The 20,398-nt window shown below is 56.1% G+C and overlaps 1 protein-coding gene and 1 long non-coding RNA gene across 2 annotated transcripts; one reads left to right on the top strand and one right to left on the bottom strand.

Moving 5' to 3' along the window:
- Positions 1-2,894: 2,894 nt before the first annotated feature.
- Positions 2,895-6,412, bottom strand: LOC145714317 (uncharacterized). The gene is made up of 2 exons (XR_014136837.1): positions 6,102-6,412; positions 2,895-4,365 (listed from the first exon to the last, which is right to left on the bottom strand). It is a non-coding gene; the product is annotated as an uncharacterized LOC145714317 (long non-coding RNA).
- Positions 6,413-6,452: 40 nt separating this feature from the next.
- Positions 6,453-19,327, top strand: LOC145714425 (putative GTP-binding protein 6; the record flags this gene model as incomplete). The annotated part of the gene is given in 11 exon segments (XM_081793926.1): positions 6,453-6,795; positions 11,175-11,312; positions 11,878-11,948; positions 12,106-12,236; positions 12,576-12,643; positions 13,562-13,720; positions 15,930-16,138; positions 17,780-17,916; positions 18,444-18,553; positions 18,556-18,595; positions 18,966-19,327. Coding segments are annotated over 11 exon segments (1,542 nt in total), but the record flags the coding sequence as incomplete, so codon positions are not given.
- Positions 19,328-20,398: the final 1,071 nt, after the last annotated feature.

Raw genomic sequence — 20,398 nt, 5'->3', positions numbered from 1 at the left:
GGCCCTTTGTAGCAACATGGATGGAACTGGAGAGTGTTATGCTAAGTGAAATAAGCCATACAAGGAAAGACAGATACCATATGTTTTCACTCTTATGTGGATCCTGAGAAACTTAACAGAAACCCATGGGGGAGGGGAAGGGAAAAAAAAAAAGAGGTTAGAGTGGGAGAGAGCCAAAGCATAAGAGACTCTTAAAAACTAAGAACAAACTGAGGGTTGATGGGGGGTGGGAGGGAGGGGAGGGTGGGTGATGGGTATTGCGGAGGGCACCTTTTGGGATGAGCACTGGGTGTTGTATGGAAACCAATTTGACAATAAATTTCATATATTGAAAAAAAATAAAGAACAAAAAAATAAAAAATAAACAAATGAAAAAAATAATAATAAAAAAATAAACGTCTGGTAGAACTCCCCTGGAGGGGGGGGGAAATAGTTGATATAGCAGGAGAGCTATTTTCTGAACCCTGGTATCCACAGCCGACAATATCCAGTAATTTCCCAACTCACATAATTTTTTATCTGTCCTGGAGTTTGTAGCACTATAGTCTCTAATTTAGTTATAATGTCCTTTTTTGCAAGGGAGTAAGGCTCTCTGTCATTATGAGGAATGAATGAGAAAAAATTAGGTTTTCCCTCATACATCCCAGGGGCTGAGAAAAATATTTAGTTAGAAGTTTTCCAGAGATGCCTCTAATTGTAATGCTGGCATTTGGATAGTTGGCCTGGAGTGGAAAGGGGGACAGAAAAGGTGGCTCCAGTATCAAGAAGAAACTGAACTGGCTTCCTAGTTACCTGAATTTTCCAGAGTTACCTGAGGCTCTGGGCTTCCAATAGACAATTGGTTCTGGGAGCCATCCCGAAAAGCCCAGACCCCATCAATCCCTTCCAGGGACACTGGTTATCTGAGCCCTTGCAGATAGAGGTCCCTGGGGGCATCCAGGCTTCCGGTGATTGTCTCCACACAAGGAGCATGGCTTACAGGGCTTTGACTTCGTTGTCTCTTCTGAGGGCAGTCTTATTTCCAGGGCCCTCTATGGCCACATACGTGGCATTTGGTGCCAGGACCTCTGGAAGTCTAGTATTACATAGTACTGACATGGTACATAAGGCCATGACCAAGGCCTCAAGATTTTTTTTTTTAATCTTAGTTGTAATATACCCAATTGGTAGCTCGTAAGAGCTCCTTCAGTGTCCCTTCCAGACCAACAGCCAATTTTTGCATTTCCTCTGAATATCTTGGGCTGATTGAGTGACAACTTTGTCCTTTAAAATCATCTCAGCCTTAGAGGTGTCAGGGGAGATACCCATATATTTAATGAGAGCTTCCCTCAACGTCTCCAGGAAGGCCATCAGGCTCTCATTTTGTGTTTGTAAAATAGTGGCTAATTTAGCATTATTTAAGGGCTTAATCTTAGATTTCTTTAATTTTTCCAAAACATAAGCTTGGAGGTGGAGCAATATCATTCCCCATTGGGATGGTCATGGTCCCAATTAGGATCTTGGGGTGGAACTGCCTGAGCTCCAGTAGTAGGGAGCTGAAAGTTCCCTATAGGACCTCCAGTCCCATGGTAATTAATGAGTTGCTCATCTCCATATCTCTTAGCTGTCACCTGAACCCCACATTTTTCTGTCTTAAGAGTCTGATTTAACAAAAGCATTATATTTTTCCAGGTCAACTTAAAAACATACGCAATATTCTGAAAAGTCTGTACATTTTTATCTGATCAGAAAATTTACCTAGATCTCTTTTTATCTGTCTTAAATCTTATAATGTAATGGTTTCTCCTTCTGGCATTCTAGCTTCTTGTAAGGGAAACATGCCTGGATAAGGTGGGTAGCAGGGAGCAGAGTTGAATTTTTTTATATAGATTGAGGACCCGAGGAGGAGGAGGTTGAAGTGGAAGACTTTCCGTCCTCCTTCTCTAGGTCTGCTTTGGATACAGGTAAGGGGCCCTTAATTGTTTCCCCTCTTGATTGCTGGGCTTTAGAAAGGTTTGCCATTAAATCATTGCTTACATATATTTTGATTTTTTTAAGGCCCCAAAACAATGAACATAGGGGGATTCTCCCCATTTTTCTTTACATTTGCAAAACAAGTTCAATTGTAGGATAGTATTATCATTGATATTTTCCTTCTGAAGCCATGTTTTCTCCTCCAATTTGTATTGGGGCCAAGGCTTTGCGCAATAGGAAATGAATCATAATGCATTCCAAAGGAATAATGGCCTTGGTTGGGGAATTATCCATCTATAAGAAAAAGGAAGAAAGGCGTCCCTTATCTCAATTTCCTATAGCTGGCCAGGAGAAACCTGATCTTCTGACCCCGTGTTTTGGCTGGCTATGTGACTGGCAGCCAAAAGCCCTGTCAGTCTTGTGAGGTGCTGGGAGTAGCCACTCTTACCCAGGCTTGACCTTACCCCTGAGAGCTGACCTTTTCTTCCCCAATTTCTCCTACCCCTCCGTTTCCTGTCTGCAGGACCTTGGGGGTATGGACTGTGACCAAGCGAGACTTCCCTGGTTGTCATAGAATGCACTAATTTTACTTTTGCCCAACAGGAACTTACATATTGATCACCCACCATTGAGGGAGGGGATTAAAGGGCCAAAGCCAAGGTCTATTTCCCTGCCTTTTTTAGCAATGCCCACACACATATGTTCCAGCCATGTGGATATCAATTTCGGCATACAATGGGCTAAGTTTAGTAAGATGGCTCCCATGTATCTCAGTAAAAGCCCTTTATATATCATCCATTCCTCATATGGCAGAGGCATCCATTCTCTGCTAAACAGAAACAACACAAATGTGGAGAATTTGGAGGCCGACACCAAGGGTATTGCTATTATTTTCCAAGCCTTTGGATCAAAGGAGGAGGAATTGAATCTTAACACAGTGCAATTTACAATCCATTTATTTTTTAAAATTTTTTAATGTTTATTTATTTTTGAGAAGGGGAGGAGGGGAGGACATAGAGGGAGACACAGAATCCAAAGCAGGTTCCAGGCTCTGAGCTGTCAGCACAGAGCCCGATGCAGGGCTCGAACTCACGAACTGTGAGATCATGACTTGATCTGAAGTCGGATGCTCAACTGACTGAGCCACCCAGGTGCCCCTAAAATCCAATTATTTTAACCTTAGCCCATCCTGACCACACATAAAATTCCTTTCCAAAGATTTCCCCACATAGACCTTCTACAACTTTCCTTTCCATTTAGATTTTCTCCCAAGCCATTTCTTTTAAAATAACCAGTCTCATTTAGGACAAGATTACTTTCTTTTACCTTCACCAAAACTATATTTCAATTTCTTATATCTTTCTTTCATATCTCCTACTTCTCTACAGAGTTCCTTTTCTTATTTCCATCAGTGTTAACTACATTTAGCAGAATTTTAACTCTTAGAAATCTTAGTCTCCACTGAAAACTAAGTAGTAACCAAATGTGAACTCTACGTTACAGCAGAATTTCTTTAGATGACAAACTTATGAATCTATTAAGCATGTTTCCTCACATATCCAAATATCCTTTGTTTCTCTGCAACAAGTCAGAAGCACAAACCTACATTTAGTAATTAGTAATTAGCCTCTTATCTCGCCTGATATCCAACTAATTCAATCTCAATTCTCAATTTATCATGCAAGCAAAACTTTAACGTTTTAGGTTACCAAAAACTTTGAAAGCTATCGTAAAAATTACCCATGAAAACTTTGAGACAGACAAAATTAACCATCATTATAAGTCACCTTTTTTGCTGACAAATTGTAACAGAGATAACAAGACCTTATTTGACCTTCAGAAAACATTAGGTAGAAAAAAATTTTATGGGGGCGCCTGGGTGGCTCAGTCAGTTAAGCATCTGACTTCGGCTCAGGTTATGATCTCACAGCTTGTGGTTTTGAGCCCCATGTCGAGCTCTGTGCTGACAGCTCAGAGCCTGGAGCCTGCTTCGGATTCTGTGCCTCCCTCTTTCTCTCTGCCCCTCCCCCGCTCACGCTCTGTCTCTCCCTCAAAAAATAAACATTAAAATTTTTTTTAAATAAAAAAAGTTTTATTTACTTAATGATAACTTTAAAGACATGTCTATCTTAAACCAACAAACAATACGTTTAAATATCAAATCCCTTTCAATATCAAATATGTTCCATCTGTGTTCATTTAACACAGATGTTCATTTAAAACACAGATGTTCGGGGCGCCTGGGTGGCTCAGTCGGTTAAGGGTCTGACTTCAGCTCAGGTCACGATCTCACAGTCCATGAGTTCGAGCCCCATGTCGGGTTTTGTGCTGACAGCTCAGAGCCTGGAGCCTGCTTTGGATTCTGTGTCTCCCTCTCTCTCTGCCCCTCCTCTGCTCATGCTCTGTCTCTCTCTGTCTCAAAAATAAATAAAAACATTTAAAAACATTAAAAATAAATAAATAAAAATAAAACACAGATGTTCAATCTGTGTTCATTCATTAATTTGTTCCCAATTGTCTATTTCTACCTGGGGCACCAGTGGGGAAACTTGAAATGGGTTAGGGTTAAAGTTAGGGGTAGGGGTAGGGGTTAGGGTAGGTGTAGGGTTAGGGTTAGGGTTAGGTATAGGTTAAGGCTGCCGGTCAGGCTTAGATTTTGGCTTCCAGGGCCAGCCTCTTGTGTGGGCCACTCTTCAGCAGGGCGTCAGGAGCCCCGTCGTGCAAATCCAATTGGGCTTTGGAAATGACATGGTGATTTTCCACATTCCCTCAAATTGATCATGCACCGCTACTGGGACCCATGTGCAATGTGTTTTCAGAGTTAGGAATGGGTCCTCATCAGGAGACAGCCTTAGCTTCAGTGAGGGTTCGGTCCAGAGACGTCACCAGGGATGAAGTGACTCTTCTCGTGATTTCCCTCGAGGGCTGAAGCGAGGGCCCATGAAGGGTGCAGGTCAAGTGTAGGTAAGGGATAGAGTTAGGGTTAGGGTGAGGGTTATGGTTAGGGTTACAGTTAGGGTTAGGTTTAGGTCCAAGGAGGCTCCAGGGTCTGAACCCAGAGCAGTGCAGTTGTCTCCCTGAAGGGTTGAGTGGCCTGCACAAGGGAGGGTTCCTGTCAGGATTAGTCCTTGTGTTCCAAAGCCAGACAAATGTATGTGCCACTCTTCGTGTAGGCTCAGGAATCCTCTCCTTCAGCTGCAGTCACGCTTGGGAAATGACATGATGTTCCACGTTCCATGCCGAGTATTTCTACACCGATTCTGGAACCCGTGTGTTTGCTGTTGTCAGACTTTGGTATTGGGTCCCCATGGGGAGAGAGCCTTAGCTAGGGTTAGGGTTTGGTCCAGGAATGCCGCCAGGGCCAAAGCTACTCCAGGCTGGTGATCTCCCTAGAGGGCTAAAGTGAGGGCCCATGGGATGGTGCAGGTCAAGCATAGGGTTAGGTTTGGAGATAGGGTTAGGTTTCGGTTGAGGGTTATGATTAGTGTTTCAGTTATATTTAGGGTTAGGTCCCAGGAGGCTCCAGGGACTGAACCCACAACAGTGCAGTTGTTGACCAAAAGGGCTGAGTGGAGTGCATAAGGGAGGGTGCCGGTCCGGATTAGTTTTTGGGTTCCATGGCCAGACAAATGTATGGGCCACCCTCCAAGGCAGGATGTGGGATCCCCCAGGGCAGTACTAGACCTGCAAGGTAGAATTCCGGACCCCCGAAAAGGTCTCAGACCCCCAAGGCAAGATGTGTGAAACCTGGAGGAGCACTCGGACCTCCCAAGGCAGGATGTAGGACCCCCCAAGGGGTGCCTTCCCACCCCTAAGCAGGGTGTGGGAACCCTGGGGGACCACTCTGAGCCCCAAGTCATGATGTGTGCCCCCCGCGGCCTCCCTCGGACCCCAAGGCAGGATGTGGAGACCCCCCCCCCAGGGCAGCACTCGGACCCCCAATACAGGATGTGGGACCCCTGAGGGAGCACTCCTATCCTCAAGGCTGGATGTGGGACCCCCGAGGGAGCTCCTCTAACCCTAAGGCTGGATGTGGACCCCCGCGGCCTCACTCGGACCCCCAAGGCAAGATGTGGGACCCCCGCTGCTTCATTCGGACCCCCAAGGCAGGATCTGGAGGCACCCCCACCCCCGGGGCAGCCTCGTACCTCCTGGCAATATGTGGGACCTCTGGGGGAGCAGTCAGGCCTCCAGGACCAAACCACCGATCCCGCTCAGAAGCCGGATAGGGACGGGTGTGGGGAAGCGCCCGCCCAGGGTCGGATGCCCGCGCCTGACCCGCTGGTGGCACTACCGATGCGGGCATACACCCTGAGCAGGATCCGCGGAAGCGAAGCTAATCCCCGGCGGCATAGTCCCAAATTTTGCCTGCCCAGGACCACTCGCGCCAATCAAGCGGCGGCGAGCACGTGAAGTCCGGCGGCCAACGGGGAGTTCGCATGGGAACACGTCCCGCCCGAAGCCCCGCCCCATAGCGTTCCGGCGAGCGCGGGAAGTAGACCCTGCGGGCCGCCATCCGCCCGGGGGCCTGGCTGTCTCGCGTGGTTCTTGGCCACCAGGCTCTGAGACCCGCGCCGCCGCTGCTGTTCTGCCCTGAGCGCGCGCTCGCCACCTTCGGGCCCGGGGGCCTCAAGGAGCGAGGGTGCGGAGGACGGGGCCCACCGGCTGATGGCCCGAGAAGCCGAACGGGAGAGGTGGAGGAACCAGAAGATGCCGAGGACGAGGAAGAAGAGGAGGAGGAGCTGCTGAGGAGGGACCCTTTGCTGCCGGTGGGGACCCAGCGTGTGTGCCTGGTTCACCCTGAGGTCAAGTGGGGACCCGGGAAGCCGCAGCTGACCCGAGGTGCGCAGGAACTGCGCCGCGGGCGGAGCCGGGGACTCAGAGGCGGGGCTTCCAGGGGGCGGAGACTCGGGAGAATAGGGCTGGAGCTCAGTGTGGGGTCGGGGCTGGGGGGGCGTGGTTGTAGGCGCTTGAACTCCGGAGTGGAGGCTGGGGGCGGGGCTTTCAGGGCTGGCGCTGGGGGCGGAGATTCGGATGGGCGGGGCTTCCAATGCCAGAGCTCAGGGCTGGCGCTCTGGGGGCGGAGATTGGGAGGGGCGGGGCATCGGGGGGCGGAGACTCGGAGGGCTTGGGCTGAGGGGGCGGGGCGCCAAGCGCAGCACTGAAATGCCAGCACCCATCCCCCTAAACCTGCTGGAGGCAGAACCAGCTCCCTGCTGCCTGGCCCTATCCCCTTGCTGCCTGCTTCCTGGTTAAGCCCTCCTCTCCCCTGCATTGTGTGTTGTGTCCTACCCGTTCTTTTGTAAAGAATCTAACAAAACTCTAGAGCCAGTGTGCCCCGTCTATGTGTGTTTGTGAGTGTGTGTGTGTGAGACGGATCCTTAAGTACCTTACTGTGCAGCATTTTCATTTATGTAACCATTGAATACTAAAGATTGCGCAAGGAGACGGTTATAGTACATGCACTTTATACCCGGAACCGCAAACTCTTGTCTGCCTGCCCTCTCCAGGGCAGCTGCCTGGGACCACCACCGTTCCCCCCACAGTGGAAAGGGGCAGGCACAGAGATGTGAGGACAGCCTCCAGAGAGGGGTCCTCCAGGGAGCACGGCCTGTGACCCCCGGCAGGCTGACTGGGTGGCTGTGGGGAGGTGGGGGCACTTACAGTGGAGTCCCTGGGTGTCTAACACACACTGATGTGGGCTGTAAGTGCTGGGGTTGTCATGAGTACTCTGCATTGAGCAGGAGGGTGACCTGATACAGTGGGTTCTTTTAATTCCCCTCTTCCCCTTAGACCTTTATTAACATGTCATTCGTACAATTAGCCTTCTGCTGGGCACAGTTCAGTAGCATTTAGCACATTGCAGCCAGCCCCTCTGTGTGGTTCATATCACCACAGGAGGCCCTGTCCCCTTAATACCAGCCACTTTGCATCGCATCCCCATCCAGTCCCTCACAGCCACGAATCTGCTCTCTGTTCCTGTGAACTTTCCTGTTCAAGAACATTCCATCTCAGTGCTATGTTCCTTGTTTTCTCTTTTAAATCCTTTTAGAGTAGTGTTAGTTGCACAGGAAACTTGAGAAGACAGTACAGAGGGTTCCCTATACCTCCTATCCCACCTGGTTAGCCTCGTGTGTTACCAGCATCCCCATCAGAGCAGGACACGGATTACGATCCAGGAACCTACGTGAACATGGAATCACCCAGAGTCCATGGTTTACAGTACGATTCACTCTCAGTGTTTCACGCTCTGTGGGTCTAGACAATGTACAATGTTACGGATCCATCATTACAGGATTCTGCAGAGGGTTTCACTGCCCCTCCTGTTCATGCTTCACCCCACCCCCTTCCTGGCAACTGCAGATGTTTTTACTATGTGCCTCGTTCTGCCTTTTCCAGAACGTCATAGGGTTAGAACCATCCACCACGCAGCCTTTTCAGACCGGCTCCTGTTGCTCAATCACATGCATCTAAGGCTCCTGCGTGAGTTTCTGTGGCCATACAGCTCATTTGTTTCTGGTGGTGCTAAGACCCTATTGTCTGGATGGCCCCCAGTGTATTTATTCATCCACCTGCTGAGGGACATCAAGGTTGCTGCCAAGCTGCTGTAAACATCCACGTGCAGCTTTGTGTGGACCTAAGTTTCTGTTCACTTGGGTAAATACCAGGGAGCATTCTGCTGGACCCTCTGGTAAGAGCACATTTGGTTTTATAAGAAAGCACCAAACTGCTTTGCCAGCGGCTGCACCACTTTGGGTTCCCATCAGTGACGAAGGAGGGTTCTTGCTGCACCCGTGTCACCAGTGTCAGGTGTTGTCCGTGTTCTGCGTCTGGGCCAGCTTCACAGGTGTGCGTGGCTCTTGAGGTAACGTGCATTCATTTCCCCGACCACATATGGTGTAGAGCGTCTCTCCCCAGCTTCTGTGGTCAGGTGTGTGTTAGGTCTTCAGCCCAGCTTTTGTTTTTTTTTTATATTTTTATTATAAATTTTTTTAAAGTTTATTTCTCAGAGAGCGGGAGCAGGAGAGGTGAAGAGAGAGGGGGCAGAGGGTCCCAAGCCAGCTCCCACTGACAGCCCCGCGCAGAGCTCGATCTCACAAACCATAAGATTGTGACCTGAGCCAAAGTCAGACCCTCAACCGACCGAGCCACTGAGGCATCCCGTTTGGCCCAGCTTTTGATCAAGTTTTTTTTTTTTTTTTAATTTTTTTAAACATTTATTCATCTTTGAGAGACAGAGACAGAGCATGAGCAGGGAAGGGGCAGAGAGAGAGAGACACAGAATCCAAAGCAGGCTCCAGGCTCTGAGCTCTCAGCACAGAGCCCGATGCGGGGCTCGAACTCATGAGCAGCAAGATCATGCCCTGAGCCGAAGTTGGACACTCAACCCACTGAGCCACCCAGGGGCCCCTTAAAATACATTTTTTAATGTTTATTCACTTTTTGAGAGACAGAGACAGAGTGCCAGCAGGGCAAGGGCAGAAGGAGAGAGAGACACAGAATCCGAAGCAGGCTCCGGGCTCTGAGCTGTCAGCACAGAGCCCGACGTGGGGCTCGAACTCACGAACCGCGAGATCATGACCTGAGCCAAGGTCGGACGCTCGACCGACTGAGCCCTCAGGCGCCCCTCAAGTTCTTCTTTTATTGCTAAGTTTTAAGGGTTCTTCTGAATAACAGCCCTTTCTCAGATGTTTTTTACAAATATTTTCTTCTAGTTTGTGGCTTGACTTTTCAGTTTCTCTACGTCATTCACAGTCGGAATTTCTTCATCACGACTCTTGTCCTGTCTTCAAGCTTAGAGATTCATTACTTGGCCTTGCCCGGCCCACTCATAAGCCTATTAGCGGATTCTTCCTTTTCGTTGGAGTGTTTGTGACAGCCAGCATTTCTGTTTGGCTCTTTCTTCAAATTTCCATCTGTCTGCTTGTTGCCCATCTGTCCTTGCGTGCCGGCTCCTTTATCTGTCAGAGCCCTTAGCATATGAATCATAGTTGTTGTAAGTTCCTGGTCCGATAATTCCAGCATTCCTGCCATATTCCACTGGCTCTGACGCTGCTCTGTGTCTTTACATCATGTTTGTCACCTGTCAGTATACCCTGTAATTTTCTCCTAATGGCCAGATGTGATAGATGGGGTACAAGGAAGTGGTGTCAACTGGTCTTCAGTGGTGTGGTGCCGAGGTGTGAGGCAGGAGAGGGGAGGTGTGGGGCAGGGAGGGGAGGTGTGGGGCAGGGGTGGGGAGCTGTGGTGCAGGGGTAGGGAGTTGTGGTGCGGGGGTGGGGAGGTGAGGGGTGGGGGAAGCCTCCCGTAGTCCTGCGAGCAGGGCCCAGTTGTGAGTGAGCCCGTGCATGTGAACTGTGAATACATAACTGTCCTGAGGTTTCATCCCCACCTGGTGGATCCCTGAGCATTAGCTTTGGGGGTCCCACGTGGCACTTCGACCAGACCCCCAGGCCGGTGGCTGTGGGAGTGGCCACAGGAGCAGGACCGCCAGGGGGGTTGTGGAAAGCTGCACGGTGATCCACGGTTGAGTGGGGATGTGGCCCCCCACGGAGGTCAGGAAAGACCGTGTCTGTGGGGGTTGCTGATGCCCCAAGTGTGATGGTTAAGGAGGGAAGTCAGGGGGCCCCACCCAGAGGGGCAGAAGTGAGGAGGACCAGCGAGGTCCCTCAGGAGAACCTGAGGACACTGTGCTCCAAGGCGGCCGCCGGGAGAGGGCGGACCGCACTGGGGCACAGAGGGCGCTTAGTACAAGTCTCACAGGGGTGGGACCCAGCACGCTGGCCTCCGTGTCACAGAGCCCTGAGACCCCCTCGGCCCTGTCGGCAGCAGTCAGGACTCCAAGCCCCAGGACCCACCGGCACCAGCGCCCCACTCCCTGCCTAAGCGGGGGCTCACAGCCCACCCTGCAGGCAATGAAGGTAGCCAGTTCCTGGGCTCCGTCAGGAGACCCGCTGTCCACTGGGTCACAACAGACCGCGGGGGCCTCACCGAGCACACGTCCCGTTATCTGCCCAGCCCCCGGCGTCCAGCGCGAGCGGAGGCTGCAACGGTCTGGGTCTGGAGGCACACAGCTGTGTTTCGGAACAGGTGCCTACCTGGGTGCCGCGTCCGGACCTCTGTGCCGCCGTGCGGGCAGCCATCCGAGCTGGGGAGCATGGGGCCCCGGGGCCGACCTCGCAGGGGTGTGTCCCTCACCCTGGCCCTGTGTGTCCCCGAAGCTGACCGGCAGGTGGCGGAGGCGGAATCTCTGGTCCACACGCTGGACCGCTGGTCGGTGGTGGAAAGGATGGTGGTGCCCGCCAGAACACCCGACGGGAAGGTCACGTTCGGCAGAGGGACCTTGCGGCACCTGACAGGTGGGCCCTGCTCCTTGGCTCTCTTCCTCCTGGAGCAGGAACGGTGGGGCTCTCGCCGTCTGGGCCGAGTAGAGGCGTCCTCACGGGAACTTGGATCAGACGTCCAAAACGCCTCCGTGCCCCGATCGCAACCTCAACTGTGCCCAGTGGGGCCGTTGGGGCAATTCAGAGTCGGGTGGAAACCGGCCCTGGGACCCCAGCCTGGCCCTCCCCGCAGACAGGGTGCTGTGTGTGAACCCTGCCTTCCAGGGACCCCCGGGGGTGTCACACTTGAGCGCGGCGAGCCCTGCGGATACGCTGAGGGGGTGCTCACCGCCCGGCTCTGTCACCGCAGGTCATGGAGCCATTCAGACCCCGTGGGGTCGTGTCACCTGTGTGTGCAAGACCCACGACCCCCGAAGGGACCCCGGTCCTCCCCTCCCCTGCCTCACACACCCGACTTCCCAAATACGCACTCAGGGAGTCGAGGGGTACCCGGTGACCACAGCCAGCCTGAGCCCAGGGTCGGCCCCACGACAGACCCCATGGAGCCCTGACGTCCGACCGAACCTTCTCTTTTCCTCAGAGAAAATCAGAGCGTTGCCAGAAATCACCGCGGTCTTTCTGAATGTGGAGAGGATGGCCCCGCCCACCAAGGTACGCGGGAGTCTCAGGGCGCTTCCCACGCTCCGGGCCCCGGGCCGAGGGAGTCGGGTCGGACCGAGGAGGCCCCGGGATCAACGACGCCATCTCGGCGGCCCCCTTCACCCGAGACACCGCTGCAGATGCCCTCACTCCCTCCCTCCGTTTCCAGAAAGAACTCGAGGCCGCCTGGGGCGTGCAGGTGTTTGACCGATTCACCGTTGTTCTTTCCATTTTCCGCTGCAACGCCCGGACGAAGGAGGCCCGGCTGCAGGTGGCGCTGGCTGAGCTCCCCCTTCTCAGGTTCGGGGCACACCCCAGCTCTCGTGGCTCGCAGTCGCATGTCCGACCCTTTGCCTGGGGTGCGGTGAAGACGGAAGGCAGGGCTGGCCGTGCCCTCCCGGACGAGGCCTGTCAGGCTCCTGTCCAAGCAGCGTGCCTACCCGGACAGGTCACCCTGCTGTGGGGCCCCCCCTTCGGTGACGGTGAAGATCCAGGCAGGAGGAACGGCCCCCTGCCTCGCTCTCTCCACCCAGAGTTCTCATCTCACCCTCGCGTCTGTGTGCTGTCACCTGGTGCGCTCCCCCTAGATGGGCACGGACGTCTCACCCTGTCTACTGAGATGCCCCCTTTCCACGGCAGGTCCCACCTGAGCAGCACCACCCGCCTGGATGGACGGGGAGGAGGCTCACGCTACATCATGGGGTCAGGTAACGTGAGGTCTTGTCACCGCGTGCTCAGAAGGGGGTATGCCACGGCAGCCACCCTTAGGAAGGGGACAGCAACTCTAAAAGATCCCAGTGGGGCTGCATATGACCCCGTACATGGTCCCATTCACACAAACTAGGATATCTACGTGGTCTGCTGGGGTGGCTGCAATGAAGGACCACAAGCCAGAGCCTTAAAACCTCAGGAATCTACTCTCTCAGCTCTGGAGACCAGAAGTCTGAGATCTGGGGGGTGGGGTGGGGGCAGGGCCGCTGAGATCGGGTCGGGGGAGGGCAGAGCCACTGAGATCCAAGTGGGCAGGGCTGTGCTCCCTCCAGAGGCTCCAGGGGAGGGTCCTTCCTGCCTCTTGCAGCTTCTGGGGCTCCAGGTGTCCCTGGGCTCGTGGCTGCGTCCCTCCCACATGGGTCTTCACATCTTCACACGGCTTCTCCTGTCTTCTCTTATGTTATGCAGACATTTGTCTTTGGATTTAGGGCACACTGATCCAGGATGACCCCCTCAGATCCCTCACCAGTTATATGCGCCCAGACCATATTCCAAAATGAGTTCCCATTCACAGGTCCCAGGGGTCAGGATGTAGATGTGTCTTTGGGGCACCGCTCAGGTGGCTCTGGATATCATGGGGGCTCTCCTTGTGAGGCTCTCCCTTACTCCCAAATAAAGGGGAGCCCAGGTGACCTCAGAGGGCAGAAGTCCGGAGGCGAGGCCACCCTCCACTGGGTGAAGCCATCTGTCAGACAGGAAGGTGCTGGGGCAGTGTGGAAGAGCAGGCCGGCGGGGGGCGGGGGGTCCCAGTGGCAGAATGCCTGTCCACAACGCACACAGGGACCCGCGTGGCTCACTCTGCTCTTACGTCTTTGTGAGTGTGCTCACCGACTCGCCGTGTTGGGTGTGTGTAGGAGAATCGCTCGTGCAGGTGCAACGGTGCCTGCTGAAGGACGAGGAGCTGAAGATTCGGAAGGCCCTGGACAGACTTTGGGACAAAAGACGTCTCCTGGGAAGGCAGCGCAGACCGCGGGAGTTTCCTGTGGTCTCCATGGTGGGATATACAAACTGCGGTGAGAGAAGTTCTGGGGGCTCCTGGAGGGGGGGTCCACCATCCCCCCACCACCCTGCTAGTGCATTTGGGGAGAAACCTCTCGTAAACGCAACAAGGCCCTGGGATTCAGAGGGCCGACGGATGATGAGAACAGGTGAAAAGCGTGGCTCATGTGCCTGGGGCATTTGCAGGGCCCATGGCGGGTGCCCCGTCAGGTCAGCAGCGTGGTCATCGAGTGCTGGACAGCAGACTGCACTCCCCTCTCTTACAGGTGTGTTGAGACTCAGAGAGAGACAGAAGGGTGACGGTGTTAAGACCATTCATGGTGGGCAGGCCCGTAGAAGGATAAAAGCGGTTCACACTGTGCGCAGTAGGACCTCACCACAGGGCTCGTGGTTTAGCTTAACGTGTGCACTCAGCGCGATCGTCTGCAGGACACGGAACCTCGGGTCTCCTTCGTCCCGAAGCCCTGAGCTCACGGCTGTGCTCGGTAAAGGGAGACAACGGCAGGTGCGACTTCCTCACCGTCGGGGTCCGGTCCGCCAGCGGGTGCCGGGCTGCGCGAGGTCCAGTCCCCTGCCAGCGTGAGGTCCCCACCAGCCTCACGCCACCAGCTCCCTGTCCTCAAGGAGGGAGGGAACTTCCCACAAAACCTGGAACAGAAAGTGCGGGGGCACCGCAGCTGCAGAGAATCCCGCTTGGGTAGATACAGGCTCTCACCTTGTGGGAAATGGCGAGTGCGCCCGCACGGCGGCATCAGCACCGAGCTTCTGGAGCTCCACCGAGGCAACCGAACTCAGTACTGCTAGGTTACGCCCGCGGCCCGTGGCTCACCAGCACAGAGGAGTCCGTGCCCCGGGACCTGTGTGGTGAGGGCACCTGTGTGTCCAGGTGGGGCCGCCCTACCGGGTTATCTCCTCATTCACCTGTGGGGCGGGCTGAAGCCAGTGGCCACCAGTAATGTCCACGAGCTGGCGTGGTGCTGGCGTGGCCCCGAACACGGGGGCCAGGCGCACACACGGGCGCATTCTTGCAGGAAGGCTGAGTGGAGGGGACGTCCTCTGGGGCCATTGCAGACACACACAGCTCCTGCCTGTCTACACCGCCACACTCCATTAACGCTGTCACCCCCGTCCACCCCCCCCCCACACACACCGATTTCACCACCACCCCATCTATACAGATGTCCAGTCCAACTTACACAATTCCAACTCCGCCAACACCCCCGTCTACACAGATGCCCAGCCTACCTCACACAGTGTACCTGCCCCACTCCATCTACACAGACGCCCAGTCCACGTTATACATATACCCCAACTCCACCAACACCCCTGTCTACACAGACGCCCAGCCTACGTCACACACAGTGTACCTGCCCCACTCCATCATCACTCCATCTACACAGACGTCCAGTCCGCCTTATACACGTACCCCAACTCCACCATCACCCCCATGTATGGACACTCAGCCCCCCTCACACACACAGTGTACCCAAACCACTCCATCATCACTCCATCTACACAGATGCCCAGTCCATGTTATACCCCAACTCCACTAACACCCCTGTCTACACAGTCGCCCAGCCTATCTCACACACAGTGTACCTGCCCCACTCCATCATCACTCCGTCTACACAGACGCCCAGCCTACCTCACACACGGTGTACCCACCCCACTCCATCATCACTCCGTCTACACAGACGTCCGGTGCACCTTATACACATACCTCAATTCTACCACCAGCACTCTGTCTACACAGACACCCAGCCCACCTCACAGACAACACACATGCCCCATAGGCACCACGGCCCCTGTCTACACCATCACCTTTCCGCCATGCAGATACCTACTGCATCTCAGACATGCGGAGAACCTGCCTCGTCTACGTGGATGCCAATCACGTGTCACCCACATGTGTACAAATGTGACCGCTGTGTCTATACTATCCTCATGTGCACGGGTGCCCTCACCCCCTCAGCCATCACCACCCCGTCCGCACCACCACTGTCCTGCATACAGGCACTCGTACCCTGGGCCCTGGCCCTCTGGGCTGCAAGCGTGACGGAGAACAGCAGGTTCTCTGACCACACAGGGTGGAGACTAGGAGCTCAGAGACCTCACAATGCATGGCCGCCCCTTTGGCCAGATGCACGTGGGTTCGACTGCTACCGAGGTGGGACACGTGTGAGGGGGCCTCACACAGTGCGTCCACTGTGACCCACCTTCCAGGAAAAACCACGCTGATCAAGGCCCTGACGGGTGATAACACCATCCGGCCCCAGGATCGGCTGTTTGCGACACTGGACGTCACAGCCCACGCGGGGTGGCTGCCCTCCCACGTGGCTGTCATCTACATGGACACTGTCGGTTTCCTCTCCCAGCTGCCCCACAGCCTGATTGAGTCCTTCTCTGCCACCCTGGAAGACGTGGCTCATTCAGTGAGTGTGGGATGATCCCAGAGGCCAAATTACCTAAAACACCTGTGTAACGTGGGGCCCGGTCCCCTCACATGACACAGCCTTGGGGACCGGGTCCCCTCACACGTGACACAACATAGCGATCTGGTACCTTCACACACGACATAACCCTGGGTAGCAGGTCCCTTCATACATGACACAACTTGGGGGGCAGGATTCCCTCATGCACAATACAACATGGGGGCAAAGTCCCTCAAGCATGACACAACTTGGGGGCCAGATCCCCTCACATGTGACACAACCTTGGGACTGGGTGCCATCACACACGACACAACGTGGGGGCTGGGTCCCCTCACACGACACCACATGGGGGCCAGGTCCCCTCACACATGACACAACCCGGGGGCCGGGTCTCTGGACACACACACCCTCAGGAAGGTGGTGCCTAAGCCACCCTGAGACTGAGCCCTGTCCGGTGACCCCTGTGAAGACTAATTCACAGAAGGAGGTGGAACCGCTGTCCAGGGCGATCAGGCGCCTGCCCCTCAGCCCTCAGGTCATCTGTGTGCACAGCTGTGGCCGCGAGGACTCAGGGCACGCTCTCTGTGGTCTTGCCCCTAAACCCCGAACCGTGGTGTAAACAGGAGAATGAACCAGGCCGACCTCAGCTACAGGGTGTCCCACAAAATGCCTGCACGGTGCTCAACGTGGTCAGGGCTCAGAGGGGCTAAGGACAGGTGACCGGCAATGTGACAAGTGTCCTGGGTGGTGTCCAGAACGGAAAGGGAGAGGCCAGTGACTTGGGACAGAGCCTGGAATGTCGTCACAAGTGCACCCCGGGGTCACCCCCGGCTTGTGGCACACGCCATGACTAATGTTGGCTGTGGCAGCAAGGTGAGGGCCACGTGTCCACTCTGCCATATTTCCAGAAAATCTAGAACATTTCTGAAGTAAAACATTTTTTTTTTAATTTTAAGCGCATCTAAAACCTGGAAGTGAACATTCTGGAATGTGGGCGGTGCCTGTTCCCAGGGGCAGAATTACAGGCAGCTCTTTCTTCTGTGCTGCATTTTCCAAATTCTTTTTTATTTCTCTTGGGAGAGAGGGAGAGAGAGGATCCCAAGCGGGCTCCACGCTGTCGGCTTGAACCCACCAACCATGAGGTCATGACCTGAGCCAAACCAGCTGCACCAGTCAGATGCCCGAGTTTTCCCAATTCTGCATCGGTCACCTACCTGTAAGATACTTAAATGTAGGAAGAGGTGTCCTTTAAAATTTGGAGTAACGCAGACTCAGGCTTCTGCGGATGATGAACAAGGCACCCGGTGGGGGGTCGGGGGCCTACCTGAGCCCGCAGGTACGTGCCAGCTGTCTTCGTGCGGGAGACGCCCAGGGCCCCCGACCACATGGAGGGCGGCGGCCTGGCCACGGCTGGACCCCCGATCAAAGGACACTGCGTGGGCCCCGGGCCAGCTCTGGTCTCAGGGAGCCCCCGCCCCGCCCCCTTCCACCGCAACCAGGGCAGGGGGACCGCGAGGGGGCCGGGCCGGCTCCCACTCCCACCCCACCGTGCGGTGCCCGTGAGAGCCCCCGGCCGCGGCGGGTCCTCCTGTGTGCCCCCCCGGAACCCCGTCCCCAGTACGGGGCCCGTCTGCTCCCCAGGATCTGGTCGTGCACGTGAGACACGTGAGCCGCCCCGAGACGGAGCTGCAGAAACCCAGCGTCCTGGCCGCCCTGCGGGGCCTGCGCCTGCCCGCCTCGCTGCTGGACTCCGTGCTGGAAGTTCATAACAAGGTCGGGTGAGTGGACCCCAGCCTGCCCCCCTCTCCCCGGACCTCATTCCCGCAGGTACTGGTGACGCGGCCCGGTGACCTGTGGCGTCCACCGCCCCTCACCGACCCCGCCTCTCACCGCCCCCCGCCCCGCCCCGCCGGCTTTCCACGGAGCGCCCCCTGCTGGTCCCAGGAGGGAAAGGGGCGGTCCCAGCGCCCTTGTCCCGGCTGCCTTCCCTCAGGTGCCTGAACTCAAGACAATCGCGATGCCATCGGAGGGGCGGCGTGTTCCGAACCCCTCACCCTCACAGGCCCCCTGTGTCACCGCAGCCGTGTTCTGGGGTCGCATGTTCTGAACCCCACAGCCCCCCCCCCGTGTCACCGCAGCCTTATGGTTTTCTCCGTCCCTGTGTCCCTGTCCAGCGGGGTCGCGCCCTCTCCTGGGACCGTCTGACACAGTCACAGTTCAGACCCGTGGACGGGGGGGGGGGTTCTTGGGGACCCCCGCTGGTGTTCCCCGGGCTGAGTGGGGTCTGCCCGCCGCCCCGACGCAGGTACAGCCCGTCAGGATCCCAGGTCGTGGCCGTGTCCGCCCTCCTGGGACACGGGCTCCCGGAGCTGAGAGCCCGGCTGGAGGACGCCGTCCTGAGAGCCACAGGGAGACAGGCCTCACGCTCCGAGTCCGGCTGGCGGGGGCACAGCTGAGGTGCGTGGGGCTGGCCAAGCAGGTGTACGAAGGGCCGGGCGGAGCACCAGCACACGGGGCAGGTGCCAGGTGTCTGACGCGCCTGCAGGGAACCTGGGTTAATGACTTGGCCTGCGGGGCAAGCGGCCTCCTTGAGCTGACAGGCATGCAGGGGGGTGGTTCGTTGCAGTAGGTCCCCCACCAGTGACATCAAGGCCGTGTGCGGTTGGGGGACAGGGCTCTGCGGGGATGGGACTCTTTGGGGACAGGGGATGGGGCTCCAGGGGTAGCGTTCTGTGGGACGGCTCTCTGCCTGGGACAAGTTCCTGGGAACATAGCCCTTTGGGGTCCTTGCCCGCCTCACAGACGTGTCCATTGCTCACTTCCTCAGCTGGCTGCACCAGGAGGCGACAGTGCGGGACGTGGACGTGATCCCTGAGGCAGGGGCGGCCAATGTCAGGGTCGTCATCAGCAGCTCTGCCTACAGCAAGTTCCGGAAGCTCTTCCTGGAGTCAGCCAGCCAGTGAGGGAAGGGAGGCTGTGTGGCCTCAGCACCGCCTTGGGGCGTCCTGCCTGCCCCCTCAGGTGCCTTGCTCCCTGCTGGGCCCGCTGGTGGCCGCCCCCTTGCGGCCAGAAGTCAAAGGTCAGGTCTCAGGGTGACTCCGCGGGGACGTGCTTGTGACCTGAGCGTGGGTTCCCTTCCACGCTGTTCCAGCTACAGGATATTAAAAGCTCTGCTATTGTGTCTGTAAACCAGCCTTTCTGAGTCTTCCAAGGGCTGGCCACCAGGCACACAGTCCTGCCAGTGTGGCGGGTGTGGGAGGAGCCACTTGGGGCTTCCCGGGTGCTGGTCCCCATAAACTCAGGGCTGCCAGACCTTCCTGTTCCCCACCGCAGTGTCCTGGCAACAAGGACTGTCTCCCAACGACCCTGAGGCCTCCAAGGGCACACACAGGTCAAGGAGAAACAAGGGGATGGGGCAGTGTGGATGATGGGGCAGTGTAGACGGGACAAGGTGTGGACAGGGCAGCCCAGCCCATCCTGAATCCAGGAGACTGGCCAACCCCGGGGATTCGCTTGTACGGGGACCCCAAAAAGACCACAGTGGGCAGGGGAGTGTGCTGCGTGGGCCGCCCCCAGCCCCCAAGGTCCCGCCCGGTCTGCTTGCCCCCGGTGTGTGCCCACTCTTCCCTGAGGCCCTGCAGCCTGGCTCTCTGCCTGGGACCCACACCAGGGCCGCCCTCTTCCAGCCCCCGACTCTGTTCTCACCACTGCAGCACCTCCCCGTGCAGGAGACACAAGGAAGGGGTGCGGGTGGGTCAGACCTCTGGTCCCTCACTGCTCACAGCCACCCACCCCAGTGTCCACACCCCAGTGTCCCAGAGGCCCCACCCCAAGGCCCAGAGCCACAGGGTCATGACGCCCAATTGCGTGCTTACAAGCATGATGAGGAGGTGGCTGGCACTCAGGGGGGCCTGTGAGAGAGGGTTGGGGGGGGTGGCTCGGGGGCCTGCCTGGGAGGGTTGGGGGAGGGGCTCGGGGGCCCAGGAGGGAGGATCAGGGACATGGGGGGGAGGGACCTCGGACAGAGGGCGTTGGTCTTCCCACTGAGGGGACCAGGTACAAGACCGCCCCCCCTGCCCCACGAGCACCCAGGACCCCTCTGTCCATGGATGGGCCTCTCCCCTCCCAAGGCCCGGTCCACTGTGCCGCGAGCAGCCGGGCCCTGAGAACACGCCCATGTGCTGGGAGGCAGGCAGTCACCCCAAGAAGGGGGCCCGGGCACGGCCGACCCCCGAGGTGCCCACACCCCGATTCTGACAT

This window comes from Panthera onca, chromosome X (assembly GCF_046562875.1).
Source record: "Panthera onca isolate mPanOnc1 chromosome X, mPanOnc1 haplotype 2, whole genome shotgun sequence".
Taxonomy (NCBI): domain Eukaryota; kingdom Metazoa; phylum Chordata; class Mammalia; order Carnivora; family Felidae; genus Panthera; species Panthera onca.
This window is presented reverse-complemented; position numbering and strand designations above follow the sequence as displayed.